This window comes from Leucopleurus acutus (genome assembly GCF_964270905.1).
Source record: "Leucopleurus acutus genome assembly, chromosome: 10".
Lineage (NCBI taxonomy): Eukaryota > Metazoa > Chordata > Mammalia > Artiodactyla > Delphinidae > Leucopleurus > Leucopleurus acutus.
Genome location: NC_139153.1, coordinates 42,845,336 through 42,863,335, shown reverse-complemented (window position 1 = coordinate 42,863,335; position 18,000 = coordinate 42,845,336). Strand labels below are relative to the sequence as shown.

At 46.1% G+C, this 18,000-nt stretch overlaps 1 protein-coding gene across 2 annotated transcripts in view; it reads left to right on the top strand.

The window, feature by feature from the left end:
- The window catches only part of EXOSC7 (exosome component 7), a 31,878-nt gene extending 14,409 nt beyond the window's left edge, over nucleotides 1-17,469 (top strand). For both annotated transcript variants that reach the window (XM_082847797.1, XM_082847796.1), the window contains 5 exons: nucleotides 1,209-1,374; nucleotides 6,549-6,619; nucleotides 11,174-11,297; nucleotides 12,356-12,511; nucleotides 15,520-17,469. In XM_082847797.1, the coding sequence (XP_082703923.1) occupies nucleotides 1,209-1,374; nucleotides 6,549-6,619; nucleotides 11,174-11,297; nucleotides 12,356-12,511; nucleotides 15,520-15,624 (622 nt within the window). In that variant the 3' untranslated portion in view covers nucleotides 15,625-17,469. The remainder of the gene's footprint in view (nucleotides 1-1,208; nucleotides 1,375-6,548; nucleotides 6,620-11,173; nucleotides 11,298-12,355; nucleotides 12,512-15,519) is intronic.
- The last annotated feature ends 531 nt before the right edge of the window (nucleotides 17,470-18,000 follow it).

Below are 18,000 nucleotides of genomic sequence, written 5' to 3'. Positions count from 1 at the left end.
TTAAATATATTAGGTGAGGTTTCTTTCAGCATTACACAGACGGGGTGGGTACAGCCTTGAGCCTTCACATAGGTTTTGCTTTGCCTGGAATCCCCTTGGCGTTTCTGTGGTCTGACCAGCTTCTACTCATCTTCAGGTTCAAGGACTCCTATAACCCTCAACACTGGTTGACATCCCTCTTGACCCCCTACTCCTGTTTGCGCACTATCGTGTGACTCCCCCCAGCAATTGGAATTGCTGACTTAGGGTCTGCATTTGCCTTGCTCAGTCTCTAGGTCTCCAGTGCCTAGCACAGGGGCCCGGGACCTTCCAGGTGGATGAGGACCAGAAAGCTTCAATATGTGATTTTGTAGAGATCATACTGAAACAACTGATTTCTTATCTTTCTAGGCCTTATTTATTACAATAAAATGATTACTGGAATGTTTGTATATGTCACAAGTGTATTAAGGATTTGTTTTCATTAAGCCAGAACCCTCAAAAATTTCCTGTTAAACACTTTAAGTAGTGCTTAGGGTGGCGAATGTCAATGCTTGTTCATTCTTTGTTGAGGTGATTTGGCATAAAATTAAAGAGGCTAAAAAGGAAAAAGTTTTCTCTAGAAAAATGAAGTAAAAGAGAGAACCTAATATTTAAATCAGCCAACAGTCTTATTTTCCTGCTTTTCAGTACCATGATAATCTAAAGTTAATAACATAACTCTGACATACTGTTATATATATATATCTTCTAAATCATTCCAGGAAAGTTATTGTACCTACATTGTGGTTTTTGTTTTGAGAGTATCATATCATCATCTAGGGATGGTGTATATAATGTAACCCCTCTGTAGGCCAGACTGATTCTCTAGGCCTCTCTGGGCCTGCCAGAGAAGTCTTTATTATACCCTCAAGATATGAGTGTTCGTTATTACTGGCTGAGGTTCATCTTACCAGCGTTCTTGTTTCTCTTTGGATAAATATGGCTTCTGTAGAAGTCAGTGGGAACTCCCACCACACACACTGACACATCCAGAACATGGTCCTGGCCTGGCTCATTGCGTGTGTCTAGAGGCTGGAAAAGTGTCAGATGTATCCTTTCCTCATTTCAGTGACTTTCCTCATAGTCCTGGTTCTTCCAGCATCCCCCAGGGAAACTGGAACAAAGCCTGCCCTTTTGCTCTTTGCATTCGACAAGACTCACCCCTTTTCTGTTGCCCTTCTATATAGTTCAGCCAATGCTACCCCTGAATTTGAAGGTCGGGGAGGTGATGACCTTGGCACAGAGATTGCTAACACCCTCTACCGGATATTTAACAACAAGAGCAGCGTCGACCTGAAGTCCCTGTGCATTAGTCCTCGGGAGCATTGCTGGATTCTCTACGTGGATGTGCTAGTAAGTATCACATTGCTATACTGGCCATACTCTACCTTTGTTGGAAGCCAGTTGGCCTACTTTCCTCCCACTGCTTTTTCCGTCTTCAGTTGAATGCTTTCAATTTCCAGGGTGAGGTTAGTTGGGAAAAGATTGGTCTCCTGTAATAATTTTTAAATTAAATACAACATAGTAGTGCAGGTATAATGCCATCTTACAGTAAAGTTACAGTCATGTCATGGTTACACCTAAAATTATCCACAGAGGCTGTCAGGGGAGAAGAAAACAAGAGATGCTCTCCAGATGGTGCCAAACAGAGTTGATGGGCAGAGTTTAGACAAGAAGGATAATGGAAAGATGATGAGCTCTTTACATGCATTTTCATGTAACCCTTACAAATGTTTTGTGAGTGGGCACTTGTTTTCCCCATTTATAAGTGAGGGAACTAAGACACAGAGAGGTCAAGTAACTAGCCCAGGAGGTCTCAGCTTGTGAGTAGTGGTACTGGGCCTCAAAGCCAGGTCTGATTAGTGCCAGAGCTGGCTCGTGACCTCACCAAGCCATCCTCCCTCGAAAACACCCTGTAGCCCAGCTACTCTGAGTCCCTCGTTTCCCCGAGTGAGGCCCCTGAGGCCCTGCCTCCTCCCTCCTCCAGAGTCTGCGCCTGCAGGAGTCTTTCTAGTCTAGCCCTCCATTTCCTTCCTGGTGCTTCCCTCTCAAATACTCGTCTGCCCAGTTTTTGGCGATTGGCAGTAACTTTTCTTACAGCTGTGATTACTTTTGCCAGTCTCTTGTTCATGTACAGGCTTTTGTTGGGTCTATTTTATTCCTTTTCATTTAATTTTATGAACCTTGAGATTAGTGGCTACATCTTCCACTTCATATTGAGGGCACAGGGCTAAGCCAGTGACCAAACAGGTTCTTTAATGAATCTGAAGATAAAGCCCATCTTGTGGACTGATAGTGAACTTCATGCAAGGAACAGCCCAGCTGTCTATAATTGTCGGCCCTGCATGAAACAGGGCAGGGCTTTCTGGATACTTTTAAATTAATTTGATAATAGATGGGCACAGCTAACCCAAAGAGAGCAGTGCTTACTATTGTCTAGCAGGTTAGGGCTGTTCTGAATGCTGATGCTAATGGGTAAAAATAGTGAAATTACAAGTCCATTTGCTTCTTCTCATCTCTGGTAAGCGGGATGTATTTGTAGTTTGATTCCTACCAAGCAGGTAGTTTTACACGTCCTGGTTTTGAGGAGGCGGGAACTGGCAGCCTACAGTCATTACCGATAAGAGTCAGGCTTCATAGCTGCCCAGGGAGGTGCAGCCCTGCACACTTGCGGTTTGGTAGGAGGCTGGCCTGGTGAGGGGGCCTGATGCTCTTTTGATTCAGGCAAGAAGCCTGTTCTCTCAGTGCAGGCTCTTGAAAAACTGGTGAACATCATAGGGACGTTATCTCAGCTTAGAACCAGCATGCTTCTTCCATGAGCAGGGATATGTGGTGAGCAGGAGTGTCTCGGGTGCATTGTGTCTTGGTCACCTGCAGGCCTTTCTTTCTTTCTTTTTTTTTTTTAATTTTTGGCCACACCCTGCAGCAGGTGGGACCTTAGTTCCCTGGCCAGGGATTGAACCCACGCCCCCTGCAGTGGAAGGCAGAGTCTTAACCACTGGACTGCCAGGGAAGTCCCAGGCCTTTCTTTTTAAGACTTTTTGCATTTGGATTTCTTCTCTAATATTTTTTTAAAGGTTTTACTTATTTTGGAAGAAGATGTGAGCTTTTGAAATATTGTCATCTTCAGAAAAGTTTTTAATGAATTAGAAAAGCATTTTAAAAATTATATTATTAATGAGGTAGATTACTTTTTGTCATTCACATAATTGCTTTCTGCCTTGGTGGGAACGTACTTCATGCATGTGAGGTAGGAGATAGGCTTTTGTTTGGGGAGTAAGTTTTTGTCCTACATCTAAAAATACATTGAATACATTGAGTCCATGTTGAAGCAAAATGGTGGAAATCCAGTCCTATCACTGGGATTGCAAAAGATGAATCTCCTGTGATTTATTTTTACCAACTGGTCTGGGTAATCCTCAGGCAGAGCCCATCTTTCAAACAAATATTCACTGGGCAGCCTTCCATGCTTTCATACTTTTATTGCAGGCACAATTACTTGAAACCTATTATAGTCAGATGATCCACCTGTTTCCAGTATTGGTTTTTTCCCCAGTTGCATTATTTTATGAGAGTAGAAATTTACCATCATGGAAACTTCATTCATCTTTGCTCTTCACAGTTCTTTAATGGCATACTTTTTACCCCAAGTGGGATAGCTTTGGACTTCATGGCACTGACGGTGTACAGGCGACCTTTGGTGGGGAGGTGGGTCACAAGGCTTGTCTTGCGAGGGGCCCCAGGAGTGGTGATGAGACCCACATGTGGTCTGTGGCACTGGGCATGGGAGGGAAGGTGGAGTAGAGGAGCCACTGCAGCACCCGGCAGTGGCTGTGTGTGGTGCCAGGAGGTGCTCAACACGGGTGTCTGAGAGGACAGTGCGGGGAAACCCAGGAGGAGCAGGATTTTTGTGGGGAGGCAGGTTTTCTACTTGGTACGCTGTACTTCCTAGCAGTATGGTTTGGAGGTGTACCTTATGAAAAGAAGGCCGTCATCCTCAGAGGCTAACAGAATAAGTTGTCTTGTTCCCCTAAAAGAGCCATTGTTGTATTTGTGCATCTGACGGGAGGTGCATCTGTGACCAAGTGTGTCTTCCTTCCCCTTCCTCAGCTCTGCTCCTGCCCCACCTCTGTTACAGGAGGGGTTTTCTCCTCAGCGAAGGTGGACACCTATGACCTCTCTGGGACCACAGTCCAGTCTCTCTGTAACGCTAGTTGTCCGGCACCTCCCCGTTTCCTCCCAGCTCGCGTAGGCCTGTTCAGACAGCCCAGTCAGGCTGCTTTGGGTCTCCACATCCCCCCCCCAGTCTCCCCCTGCTTCTTGGCTGTGCCGCTGTGTTTAGCAGAAAGATTCTAGCTAGGCTGGGCCTGCTTGGCAGGAAGAGAGGAAGGTAGGGTCTCTGAGCACCTCTTATGTGCCAGGGATGTAGGGATGTGATCTCATTTAGTCCTCATGGCCACCCTATAGAGAAGCATGGCTTTGCTTCACTGAGGGGGAAACCGAAGTTCGGAGGACACCAGGCCAGCAAGCAGCCAAGAAGAGTGTCAGACGCACGCTGCCCGGCCTGGGTTCCTTGTCGTGCGGTACCCTGTGAGGAGCCAGGCAGGCAAGCTGAGGCCTGGAGTTGGGTGCCTGCCCTTTGGGGGCCCCTCAGCAGATACTTAGGGTTCAGCATTCTGCCCTCTCGATTTCATCTTTTGGTGATAAGCCAGAATGTTGAAAACCAGTGTTTGTGTCCGGCCTTAACGGGACGTGGTGCAGGACAGTAGAAAGAGCTCTGACTGGCCGGCAGGCCCCTGAGCCCACCTGTCAGGGAAGGGTTGGCCGAGGTGCTCTCCGAGTCCTCTCCAGCTTGGAGGCCTCACAGCTGCTAGAGCAGACGTCAGCATTTATCTAGCACTTCCCTTGCATAAAGCAGATACTGTGGGCAGCAGAGTGTAAAACGGTGGTCTTCACCCCTGGCCAGTCATCAGGACCACCTAGGACCTGGAGTAAAAAGCAGTTTCCAGGCCCTCACCCTGCATTGTTAATAAGCTCCCTGACCCTGCACAGCCAGGGTTAGGAACCTGGGCTGTCAACAGGGAAGATGGAGAACATGCAGATGCACTCAGACAGTCTGTGAGGACAACAATGGGAAGATGAAAGAGCAAATTAGTATTTATCTTAAAACACTTAGCTGACGCCTACTATGTGCCAGACACACTTCTAAGGGCTTTACAGATACTAAGTTGTTCAACACTTCTGGGAGATCGTGTGACTTTCACCCTCCATGAGGCCCAGAGATGTGAGGTCCCACCCCGGGTTATTCAGTTACCCAGCAAAGATAGGAATCAAACCAGACTGTCTGGCGCAAGAGTCTAGCCAGAGGTGGGGGCCATGCTGTAGTCTGTACTTGAACCAGGGTACAGGAGAGCTAGTCCAGTTGCTAGACAAACAAGCTGCAGTTACAAAGCCAGTTGGTAATACAGGCTGGGGGATCATATTCTAATAAGCAGTAATTATACCAGGCTGTAGGAAAGATGGTGTCTGCACTGGAGGTTTGCCCAGAAAGCTTAAAGACGGGAATTAGAGTTTGCACTGGGTATGAATGAAGTGCATGAGACATACCAGGTGTGGTTGTTGATTCTTAGTAGAGTTTGGAAGGCCTGGGTTTAGGGCCTGCCTGTCTTCCATAATCACCAGGCTCCTCCTTCCCAGCAGCCCTTCCTCCTGGGCTCTGAAGATAAAGGAATGAACAAAACCAACAGGGTCCAGCCTCACGAGTTGACAGTTCAGATGAAGAGGAGATAGACTCTATAAACAAACACACACGGACGTACACAACTTTTCTTTCTACACGTGACTTCCTCTCCTCTCTTCCTGTTGGCTTTATTCCATAACTCAGGCCAAGGCTTCTTTAAAATAAGGAAGAAGGATGTGTTGCCTTCCTCTTAATAATGCGCTGTAACCCTCCCTGTTCAATGAGCGCACGAGTACAGTCTACACTTTTGCTCATGGGCGAAAACGTGTGAAAGACTTAGTTGTTACTATGCTTAATGTAGAACAGGGAGTGTTAGGTGTTTGAGCATCAGATGTACATAGGTAATTACGTGCAGTAGTAACTGCACTAATCAACATGGCCCTGGTGGCAGCTGCAGCATCAGTGGCCACCATTTTTTACTTGTTTGGAGGCCAGGCATATGTTAGCAAAGATGAGAGTAACACTTGCCAAGTGCAACTGAGAGTTACCTGGGGCAAAACGCAGGTGATGATTTCCTCCTTCAGTGCAGGCCTGACTGGCTGAGGAGCTGCACCACAGGCTGAGGCCTCTGAGTGGTGGTACCACAGCCAGGGCAACAAGGCAGCGCGTGCGGTTAGGGTGAAGAGCCAGTGTGTGTCAGTGAGCCAGGAGAGCAGCCATGCGTTCTTGTCTTTGTAAACACTTGGTTGGCACTTCTCAGGAACCAGTGTCCTTTACTGGGGATAATACTTAAAGTAACAAATGATGCTACCTTCTTCTTCTCCCCCTCACTCCCCGTCTCCCTTAGCTCCTGGAATGTGGTGGAAATTTGTTTGATGCCATCTCCATTGCTGTAAAGGCTGCGCTCTTCAATACAAGGTATGCCTTCCTGGAAACAGTCCCCTGGGCCCGTGGAGAACGTGAGCAGCCACCTGTGATGAACCACTGAGGGCACTGCTACTGGAGCTCGTAGGAGAAGATAACAAGGGGTTTCAGCATTGACAATGGTGGTATTTAATTTTAAGCTTCAGAAAACAGATTTTATAAGTTGTAACTAAATATATTTCTGTATTTATTTTTTTGGATTGTTATTTTCATAAGTAAACATGTACCATATAGAAAAATATTAGAAAACTACAGAGCAGCAAAAAGAGTAGAAACCAGAGACACAGTCAGTTTTCCAAATACTGTCACTAGATAAAGCTCCATGGAGACAGGGGTTTTGCCTGTTTTGTACTCTGCTGTCTCCCCAGCGCCATAAACAGTGCCTGACACATACTCCTTGATTGGACACGTGAATGTTCTCAAAGCAGGGTAGCAGCCTGCTGTTTGGTTTAAGTTAAGAGTGGGAAATGATGATGCCACTGTGGTTCAGCTTCCCAGACAGGCTGTGTAGCAGAGGACATGGCACTAAGCTTTCTTGGAGTTGACATTCCCTCTGACTGTTTGATGATACGGCCTTTTCCTTCTCTATGCACAAGGTTCTTTGAGGAAAGTTTGCAGCATTTGAAAATAAATATGTGGAGGAGGGTGTTCATTCCATGAGAGAGCTTACATTATGGTAATGGGGGGTCCTGGGGTACTTGAAAATGAGGATTAAAACTTCTAGGGATATAGCCTAAGGAATTAATTGGATAAGTGAGCAAAGATATTATTTGAAGATGTTTATCACAGCTTCTTTGTAGTGATGAGAAGTTGGAAACAACCTGAATGTCCCAACATAGGGGATTGAAATCTACACAGCAGCATATTTAGTATGTCTGTAAATATATATATCCCCAGATGGTCATTGTGGTTATTTTCCAGTGCTCATATCATGGGTGATTTAAAATTTATCTGTATTTTAGAGTTTTTCTGTGGTGAATTTAGACTACTTGCACAATTTAAAACAAAACAAACAAAAACAAAGATAAATAAATGTAGGTCAGAAATTGCAGGATGGAATATTTGCTGAGAATGAAAGCTATAGAGTCCCTTAACCCTAGCTGTGCCACTAGATTCCTGGCTGACACTAGTCAAGGGTGGGCCTGGCACTTGTGGCCACTGTGAGGGCTCAAGTACCAGATGCCATCAGCAGCAGCCTGGGCTTGGGCTTGGAGAAGAAAGGAAGTCGCCATCTGTTGTACCTCAAGCGTCAGAAATTACTTCCTGTCTGCCAGCTGGTTTCCATGGGCACCAGGGCAAAAAGGGAGAGTAGAACCAGATGAGGCGGTTTGGCTGTGGGGGAGGTGTTGGGCAAACTGTACATCAGGATGATAAACCCAGCTGCTCAGGATGGGGAGGACACCTGTCATGGCCATAGCTGCAAGTCTCATTCCCAGAGCAAGAAGCGGGCAGCAAGGGATGCGGACTCAGCAAGGCACTGGGTCCCTCTAGTGTATGGAGAGACCTTTGGTACAGCCAGGGCCTTTTAGAAGGGTAGAGGCCATTCTCTTGACAGTATCCTCTAGCCCTTCTGCTGAACCATATTGTGGCCAGAGGGTTGGGAAGGGGTGTGTGTGTGTGTGTGTGTGTGTCTGTGTGTGTGTACGCTTATTTTTTACCATGCCAAAATTCAAACTGGTTACCTGATTTGTTCAAATAGGTTATTACTTAGTACTTACACCCTGGGGGCCCCTGACATGGAGACTTCATCCAGGGCAGACCCTGGCAGGACTCCTTAGTCCTTGTGGACATTCTCTGGCTGAAACTCCTTTGCTCTGGACGTTGGCTTGTGTAGGGATGGCCAGCAGGCTGAATCATAAGGGTCTTTTGTTAGAGGCACAGGGAGAAGCACCAACACTGTTTCTATAACAGTAGCTGGCTGGACCACCTCTTCCTTCCTGGCTCCACCCCACACTGGAATGAACTGACTTTATGGCTCAAATATATTTTCAGCACCCAGCTCAAGAAACAGAACACTGCCAGCCCCCCAGAAGCCCTCCCACCCTGTACCCCCATGCAAGTCGCTATACCCACGGAGGATAACCACAGTCCTAAAACAATAGATTGGTTGGTGCTTGATATAAATGGAATCATGCAGTGTTTTCTCTTTTATGTCTGCCTCGTTCACTGAGCATTATGTTTTGAGACATCTGTATTGTGGCCTGTAGTCATACTTGGCTTTTTGCTGTAGGGTGTTCCACTGTGTGAATATGCCACAGTTTATTTATCCATTCTTCTGTTGATGGATCTGAGTAGTTTCCAGTTTTGAGCTATTGCAGATAATGTTAGTAGGTAATGCAAAACAGCTTTCCGAAGTGCTTTTACCAAATGATACTCCCATTAGCAGTGTATAGCGTCTGAGTTGCCCTGCATCTTGGCCAGCACTTGGATTTCTTTTTGTGTTTTTAGTATTAGCCGTCCTGGTGGGTATATCTTGGTATCACATTTTAGTTTTACTTTGCACTTCCCTGATGAATATTTAAGTTGAGCACCTTTCTGGCAATAAACATAGCCAGTATGTTTATTGGCTATGTGAATAGCCTCTTTCATGAAGTTCCTGTTGAAGTCTTTTGCCCATTTTTCTGTTGGGTCGTGTTGACTTTCTCTTATGTTTGGTAGGAATTCTTTATGTAATATGTTAGTTTATATACACATACACACACAGAGAGAAATATTTTCTCCACTCTGGATTATCTTTTAGTTTCCAAATAATGCCTTTTAATTATTTATTTATTTAGGCTGTGTCGGGTCTTAGTTGCAGCACGTGGGATCTTCATTGCGGCATGCGGGATTTTTAGTTGCAGCATGTGAACTCTTAGTTGTGGCATGTGGGATCTAGTTCCCTGACCAGGACTTGATCCCGGCCCCCTGCACTGGGAGCATGAAGTCTTAGCCATTAGAGCACCAGGGAATTCCCCAAATAATGCCTTTTGACAAACAGAAGTTCATAATCTTAATATATATTATACACACACAGAGAGGCATATCTTGATTTTTTTTTTTTTTTTTTTTTTTTGCGGTACGCAGGCCTCTCACTGTTGTGGCCTCTCCCGTTGTGGAGCACAGGCTCCGGACACGCAGGCTCAGCGGCCATGGCTCACGGGCCCAGCTGCTCCGTGGCATGTGGGATCTTCCCGGACCAGGGCACGAACCCACATCCCCTGCATTGGCAGGCGGACTCTCAACCACTGCGCCACCAGGGAAACCCGGCAAATCTTGTTTTACTGCACTTCACTTCATTGTGCTTAGCAGATACTGCGTTTTTTACAAATTGAAGGTTTGTGACAACGCTGCGTTGAGCAAGTCTATCAGTGCCATTTTCCCAGCAGTATTTTCTCACTTCATGTCTCTGTGTCATATTTTGATAATTCTTGCAATATTTTGGACTTTTTCATTATTCATATATTTGTTATGGTGACCTGTGATCAGTAATCTTTGATGTTACCATTGCAAGATGACTACGACTTGCAGAAGGCTCAGATGATGGTTATCATTTTTTAGTAATAGAGTCTTTTTATATTAAGGTATGTGCCTTGTCTTTTTTTTTTTTGGTTTTTTGTTAGATAAAATACTATTGAATACTTAGTAGACTGCACTATAGTGTGAACATAACTTTATATGCAAAAACTTCGTGTGACTCACTTTATTGCCATAGTCTGGAACCAAACCTGCAGTATCTCCAAGATGTGCCTGTGTGTGTGTGTGTATTCAATTATAATATAATTGAATCTGTTATTTTTTTTCTCCCCTTTACAGTGGGTACTTTCTGTCCTATTCAGTAAATCTTTGTCTACTCTAAGGTCTTGAAAATGTTCTTAGTTTTTCTTATAAAAGCTTTATTGTTTTATCTTTCACCTTTACATCTGCAGTCCATTTGGTATGTGTATGGTGAGAGGTCGGGATCGGGATTCATTTTTGGATATCTGGTTGACTAAGCATCATTTTACATTTTATTTTTTAAATTTATTTTTTTATTGAGGTATCAGTCATTTACAGTATTATAGTAGTTTCAGGTGTACAACATAGTGATTCAGTATTTTTATATGTTATACTCCATTTAAAGTTATTATAAAATATTGGCTATATTCCCTGTGTGGTATAATATATCCTTGTACCTTATTTATTTCATTCATAGTACTTCATGCCTCTTAATCCCCTACCTCTTTCTAGCCCCTCTCCCTTTCCCTCTCCTCAGCATCATTTTTTTTTTTCCGGCCATATGGCATGCGGGATCTTAGTTCCCTGACCAGGGATCGAATCTGGGTCCCCTGCAGTGGAAGCGTGGAGTCTTAACCCCTGGACCGCCAGGGAAGTCCCTAGCATCCTTTTTTAAAAGACCTCCTTTCCTCACTGCACTCAGTGTCACTTGTACACTTTTGGCAGGGCTGACACGGAGCTCAGGCATACCATGACTTCATCTTGTGAGGCACAGGGATTCCAACTCAAGAAAAAGAAGTTATCATCCTTCCTTTCAGTTAGTGGGAATTTTAATTGTGCTTCTGCTTCTAGGATACCAAGAGTTCGTGTTCTGGAAGATGAAGAGGGCTTGAAGGACATTGAACTGTCTGACGACCCCTATGACTGCATCCAGCTAAGTGTGGAGAATGTCCCCTGTATCGTCACCCTGTGCAAAGTATGAGCTTATATCTCATGGTTTTTGTCTTCCCTGTGGATCTCCTTCAACCCCAACCCGTTAAGGTTACCTAATAGATTGAGAAGTTATAGTTTCACAACCCATATAGCAGTCTTAACCCAAATCAAATAATTTTGTTATATTAGAGACCACTACCATGAGCAGCTCTTTCTTTTCTTTTTAACTGGAAGATAATGGCTCTGGTCCCAGGAGCACACGAGTGGGTTCATAGTAACAGTAGCCAGAGTTTGCTAAGCCCCTTCTACCTACCAGGCATTTCACCAAAACACCCTGAATGCATATTTCCTTTAATTCTCTCAACTCTATGGTGTCTATGCTGCTTGAGTAGTAAAAGGGTGGTTGAAAGGTGGACACTGTCCCCTCTGTGGCCCTAATGTCCCCATCTATGAAATAAGGGGGTTGAAGCAGGGCCTGGGTGTCTAATACAAGTGTGGGTTTTCCATTAGCACTGAGGCCTGTGGAGCATAACACCTGGCTGATGCTGATGTGTAACTTGCACCTCCCAAGGCTGTGCAAAGAGGCCTGTTTTGGCTGAGATTGTCGCTGACTCCACGCAGGACTCGTTATATAAAAATCAGACTGAACTGGTCGGGTTTAATTCCACCAGAATCGCTTCACCCAGGCTCTGGTGAAGCATTGGGACGACTGGAGCCACCTGCCCTTGACTCATTCTTGAGCTTGTCCCTTAGCATGGGCCCTCTTGATTCATCTTTGTCATCAGTGAAACTTCCAGGGGCCTGTTAGAAACCCCCTGGTTGGCCTCTGACTTGGAAGGTCTCTGAATTATAATGCCAACCACCCTTCCCCCTACCCCATATTTCCATTTCATGCTTCTGTTACACTGGTTACACAGTAGCCTGTGATAGAGTGATCGAACGGTACTTCAAATATTTTCCATATGAGCAGGAACTAAAATAAGACCCAAATGGGAGATACAGGTTCTTTGCTAGTGTAGATATTCCCTCCACGAGGCTCTCAAAAGTGGGGATCTGGGATGTGCGTTGCCCACGCACGTGCACTGCTGCCTGACTTTGCAGATTGGTTATCGGCACGTGGTGGATGCTACTCTTCAGGAGGAGGCCTGCTCCTTGGCCAGCTTGCTGGTGTCCGTGACCAGCAAGGGAGTTGTGACATGCATGAGGAAAGTGGGAAAGGGCAGCCTGGACCCAGAGAGCGTCTTCGAGATGATGGAGGTGAGACTGGTTCTGAAGCAGGTGCTTGGACCTGGCTGGGAGTATTGGCTGCCTCCTGCCCCTTGGTCACGCTGTGGGAATTCTCCCCATTGACCCCCTTCACCCCAGGCTTGGGGCTTGGAGAGCAGCTGGTATGAGCCAGATGTCGCTGAGCTAGCTGAGGGTGGTGGCAGTGAGGGCTCTGGACCAGGAAGTGGCAACCTGCTCATAAGAGTCTCTTATCCTTTCCCTCTCTCATCCTCAGTTCCACATTTCTGAATGAGAATATTGGACTGATAATGTGAAGAGTCACTTGTAACTCCCAAATCCCAAGTTTCTGTGATTTGATGAGGGAATTGAAATCCTGGCTGACTGCTTCCCATCCCTTGAAGGGAGTGAGCGGAGGTGGAGCCAGGGGGCTGAAGGATGGCCATCTCCCCATTCTTCGTGGGTCTGGAAGTGTTTAAGTGGAGATGAATAGGAAAGGTGGGAAATCCTCTTGACTGGCGGATTGCTCCCCTCAGGTCTCCTCAGGCCTGGCAGCACCACTAGGGTGCTTTCCAGCTGCTCTGTACTGATTGGTCGACAGGTCTGTCCCCCACATTGGCCTGGAAGCCCCTCTGCGGCAGGGACCAGGTCATGCTGACCTGTGTCTTTCCAAACCTTCCTTCCCTCGTGTCCACCTTGACTTTCCAGAAGTCTTTGAGGACTTTGAGACTGACAGACTGACTGACTGACTGAATTGCCAGGAACAGAGTTAGCCAGCCCCAGTTTTTTGCTTTAGTTAACCACTGCCTCACAACACATGCCCAGAGGTCATCTATACTCTTCTTTCATTTCTAGAAATAGTGACTTCTCACTATTGTGCACTTAATGTCTGTTGTTATTTTTGTCATCTTACTTGAAAGCAAAAAATTGGCCTTGTGTATAGTGTTGAGGGCCCAAGCATAAGCTCTGAAGACAGACAGCCCGGGTTGCAAATGCGGGTTCTGGGCCACAGTTCCCTCATCTGCAAATGGGGATAACAACAGTAGTAGTGCCTGCTGCTGCAGGTGTTGTGAGGGGTGGGCAGGCTGAGTGGAGGGGAAGCACGTGTCAGAGCGTCTGATGTGTCATCAGTTTGCAGTAAGTGTCAGCTCCTACTCTGTGCCCCATTAAGCACCCTGAGTTCAGGTGTCTCCAACTGTGCATGGCAACAAGGGTTCTTCTTAAACAAAGGCTCTTAAAAAGCTTTATAATAAGTTCTACCAGAGGCCTCTAGATGAGTGGGTCTCAAATCTTGTTTTCGAAGGAATTCCCCCCATCCCCCCACCAGGAGAGTTTGATGAGAATTGCAGTTATCTAAACAACAACAGAAACAATAAATGATAGTTAACGTTTATTGTGTGCTTACTACGTGTCAGACCCTGTTTTTAGTGCTTTAAATAATATCGTGTCATTTACTCCTCAACAACCCCGTGAGGAAACTGTTGTTACACTTATTTTTATAGACGAGGAATTAAGGCACGTAGAGAATAAGGAACTTGCCTACAGGCTTCACAGCTTGTAAATGCAGGAGCTAGGATTCAAACCTGGACTGTGTGCCTCCAGCCAAGAGCTATTTTAACCTCATAAACCAGGTCAGCCATGGATGGGTGGGAGAACCAGAGTGCTGTCCAGTGAGCTGGGCTTCGTCTTCCCCTGGGGCTCGGGAATGAGGTCTGCAGACCCTGCTCAGAGGGACCATGGCCCTGAGGCCCTGTCTCACCATTTGCCTCACACGGGGAGGCAGCATTCTGGAGATGCCGCTCGTGCTAAAGCTTAGTAACCCAGGTTGTTGTGCGGCTGCCGCCCCCAACTTCTGCAGTCTCTTTCCTGCAAGTCCAGGTTCAGACTTCTCAAGTCCTGGTGTCCTGTCTGTCTCATCTCCTCTTCTGCTCTCCCTGCCTTCATTCACGTGAATAATCAGTTCCTCTACTCGATCAACTTGGACATTTTTTCTTTTTTCTAACGTCATGATAAAAATCTTCCCAAAGTCACTTTGGACCTTAACCCTGACTTTGCATTTCACAGAACTGATCACTCCCCAGCCTGTAGACTGAGATCTTCTCTTCATATGAGTTTTCCGTAATTCTTAAGAGTCTCATCCCTTGTTATAGTCAGGGGTCAGGGGAGAAGGCACACAGCCCTAGGGAGAATCCACCTATGACTAGGAGGATTGGGGTGGGGGTCAAGGCCTGGGTGCCTTTCTCCCTGACATTGTTGGGAATGGAACCAGTGGCACAGGTGAAACTAAAACTGCTATGGGAACGTGGAAGGCTTGATGAAGAGACTTGCAGTTGGGTCACTGTATTCTTAACCTGATTCATGGGATGGAAAAACAGTTGCCTAAAGAAAGATTTTTGTTGTATAGTTGGGTTTTTTTTTTTGCCGGGGCCCCCTTCTTTCTGCTGTGTAGGAAATCTGTGGGTTGTCTGACCTCCTGACCTGTCTTGATTCCAACATTTCACGCCTTTAGCATCTCTGCATGTCAGTAACATCAAAGACTATCCGGGTATTGACTTTGGTCCTATCTGAGCAGGTCTCCTTTGGTGGCAGGTGAATTAGAAACTGCTTGTTAACATGGGTCCTCAGCACCATCTGTTCCTTCATCAGACAGATTTTTGGATTCACTTGGCCTCCCCATGCCTTCTCACTGCAGCACAGTGGCTGTAACCAAGACCTGATTGGGTTGACAGTTTTGCTGCTTCTATTAGCAGCAGCTAAGGACTGAGGCAGCCTTTGCTGCTTGCTGCTTTGGGGTTTACCTTCTTCTTCCTTTTTTTTTTTTTCCTTTTTCAAAATGGAGGTTTTTCCAGAATGCAACTACTATGTAGTCGGGGTTTGGGGTTTGTTTTTATACTGACTTGTTAATTAAATAAAAGTCCTGTAAGGCAGATGGAATGCGTGCAGCTTTACAATGGCTAGCTGGCGGGGAGCTTCTCTTGGTCAGAGTGTGTGTGCCTCACAAGCGGGCCTGTGCCCTCTTCCATCCCTTCTGTGTCCTGCAGACCAGCAAGCGCGTGGGCAAGGTGCTGCACACCTCCCTGCAGAGCGTTCTACACAAGGAGGAAAGCCTGGGGCCCAAGAGACAGAAAGTTGGATTCCTGGGATGATTTGCACATCAACCCCCAACTGCCACGTGTTTGTTTTCTACTTTTCCTTTTAAGCTGAAGTCTGTGTACATTTTTCTTAACTATTATGAATTTAAGGCAACATTTGTACATGTAAAATTAAAGTCTGATTTATGGTCTGGCTTGATATGGCTAGAGTTCCTCAGCTGTAAGCCAAGATGCCATTTGGTGACCCCTCAGAGAGTCTGACCCTTGTCTAGTGAAGGACAGCTAAGTGCAGAGGCCTGCTCTAATGCGAGGGCTCTGTTCACAGGCCTCCCCAGGGAGACTTACCACCTGCCACAGGCGATCAGAATAACAACATCAAGACCTAGCAGAAAAATGGTTCAAAGGAAATGTTTATGATACGTATATTGTCAATCTTTCTCCCCTGTAGAGCCTACAAAATAAGAATCACACACAAAAAATGTAAATTCGGGCTTCCCTCGTGGCGCAGTGGTTGAGAGTCCGCCTGCCGATGCAGGGGACACAGGTTCGTGCCCCAGTCCGGGAAGATCCCACATGCCGCGGAGCGGCTGGGCCCGTGAGCCGTGGCCACTGAGCCTGCGCGTCCGGAGCCTGTGCTCCGCAGCGGGAGAGGCCACAACAATGAGAGGCCCACGTACTGCAAAAAAAAGAAAAATGTAAATTTGCCTCGTGTATTTGGGGGCTTCTTGGTGGGGGAGATGGAGGAGGCGCTCTGCTCCAGGTACAGACCCGGGGCTTCTGCCTGGCTGGTGAGCCTTCCCGAGTTTTGGGGGAACCCAGTTCTTGCTTCTTGCCCTCCAAGAGATTCCCAACCTAGCTCCCCTAGAGTCTGGGGCTTAACATGTACTTTGGTCCTTAGCCAACCTTTCTTATCACTCTTGTTTAGAACTTACTTTGTGTTTTATAGCCACTCGCTGGTGTTTTGTAAGATTTCCATGTTTTATCAGCATTAAGAGGGCTGCTTCAGAGATGTTGTCATTTGATTACTCAGCTCAGCTTCCTACTCTGGGGACAGAAGGAGAGGCCATTCTCAATGGCGCCAGGAGGCTCTTTCTATAAGCCTGTGTTCTACTCACAGTGCAGTGTGTTGGAATTAAGTCTATTCATGGGTTGAGCAGTCTCTATTTTTTCTCCAGGGGAACTGAAACTCCCCAGTCAATCCTTAAAGAGAGCCCTGGGGAAGGAGCTGATTCATGAAAGAGCGCATTTCAGCCGTGGCATTACTCTCTGCCTTTCAGTTAGACAAATAGGGTAAGGAATTAGGAAGTTATTGCCTAATGGAAAGAACATAATGTGAGCTGAAGCCCTTAAGGACTGACTCCAGAGTTCTTGGCGTGGGCACCTCCTCCCGGCATGGCCAGGTATGTCCTGTGGAGAGAAGCAGCTGCCTGGACTTGGACCTGGAGCTGCTGCCCTGTTGAGAAAATAGCCTGGGTTCTCTTTTTTCTTTATTTTTTTCCCAGTGATTGTCCTTACAGGCGCCATGACAGTGCTCCCAGGGAGGCAGCAGTCAGCCTGTTTCTCTTCCCCTGCCCCTGGTTGACTGACCGTGCTGGAACATTAACAGTGGGACTGCACAGATGCAACCAGAATGTGAATAAAGTTTAGAAACCTTCAGTTTTGATGATTAAAGACATCAGATAGTTGAGACAGACAGGTGAGGCCTTCCCAGGCCAGTTGTACAACAGCTACCCAACTGGGCCTGCTGGCTAAGCAGTTATGGTGCAAATGAAGGGAAGAAGTAGATGTTAGCGTCTGTGTCTACCACCCCATCCATACCTTCCCTTGAAGGCCACCCCACCTGGAAGAAGGGTACATCACAAATGAAACAAAATACCAAATGAGCAAGGTCTCTCCAGTAGAGGCAGCTCTCAGAATAAGTGAAAACTGAAGGCAGAGACTGGCAAAGACTTGGAAAAATATTGTCCTGGGGAAATCCACTGCTTCATCCAGCAGAACCAGAGCTGTCTTTAGTGGCCATTAAATAAATGTCAGGGAGAAAAACTAAAGTCAGCTAAAAGGCAATCAACAGCTTGTGGGTGGGGAGGGTAAGGGTGGGCATAGAAGGAATGAAATGTTATAGAATATTCAAATTGGTTTTATTGTTTCTGTGATTCCTTGGTCTCTCAAATTGTGTAAATTCAAGCCTGCAAAACACATGAATTTAGAATACTGACAGCAGTTTGCATTTTGCTCAATAAAGGCTGTGGTCTCATATAACTGCCAGTCGAGCGTAAACCTGTGTTATTCAAAACTTTTTGGAAATAATCTGGCAGTGGGTATTAAAAGTCTTAAAAATTTCATGCCCGCTGACCTAACACTCCACTTCTGGAAATGTAACCAAAGGAGAGTAAAAACATGAAGTATAAAGAAGTTCATGCCAGTATCACT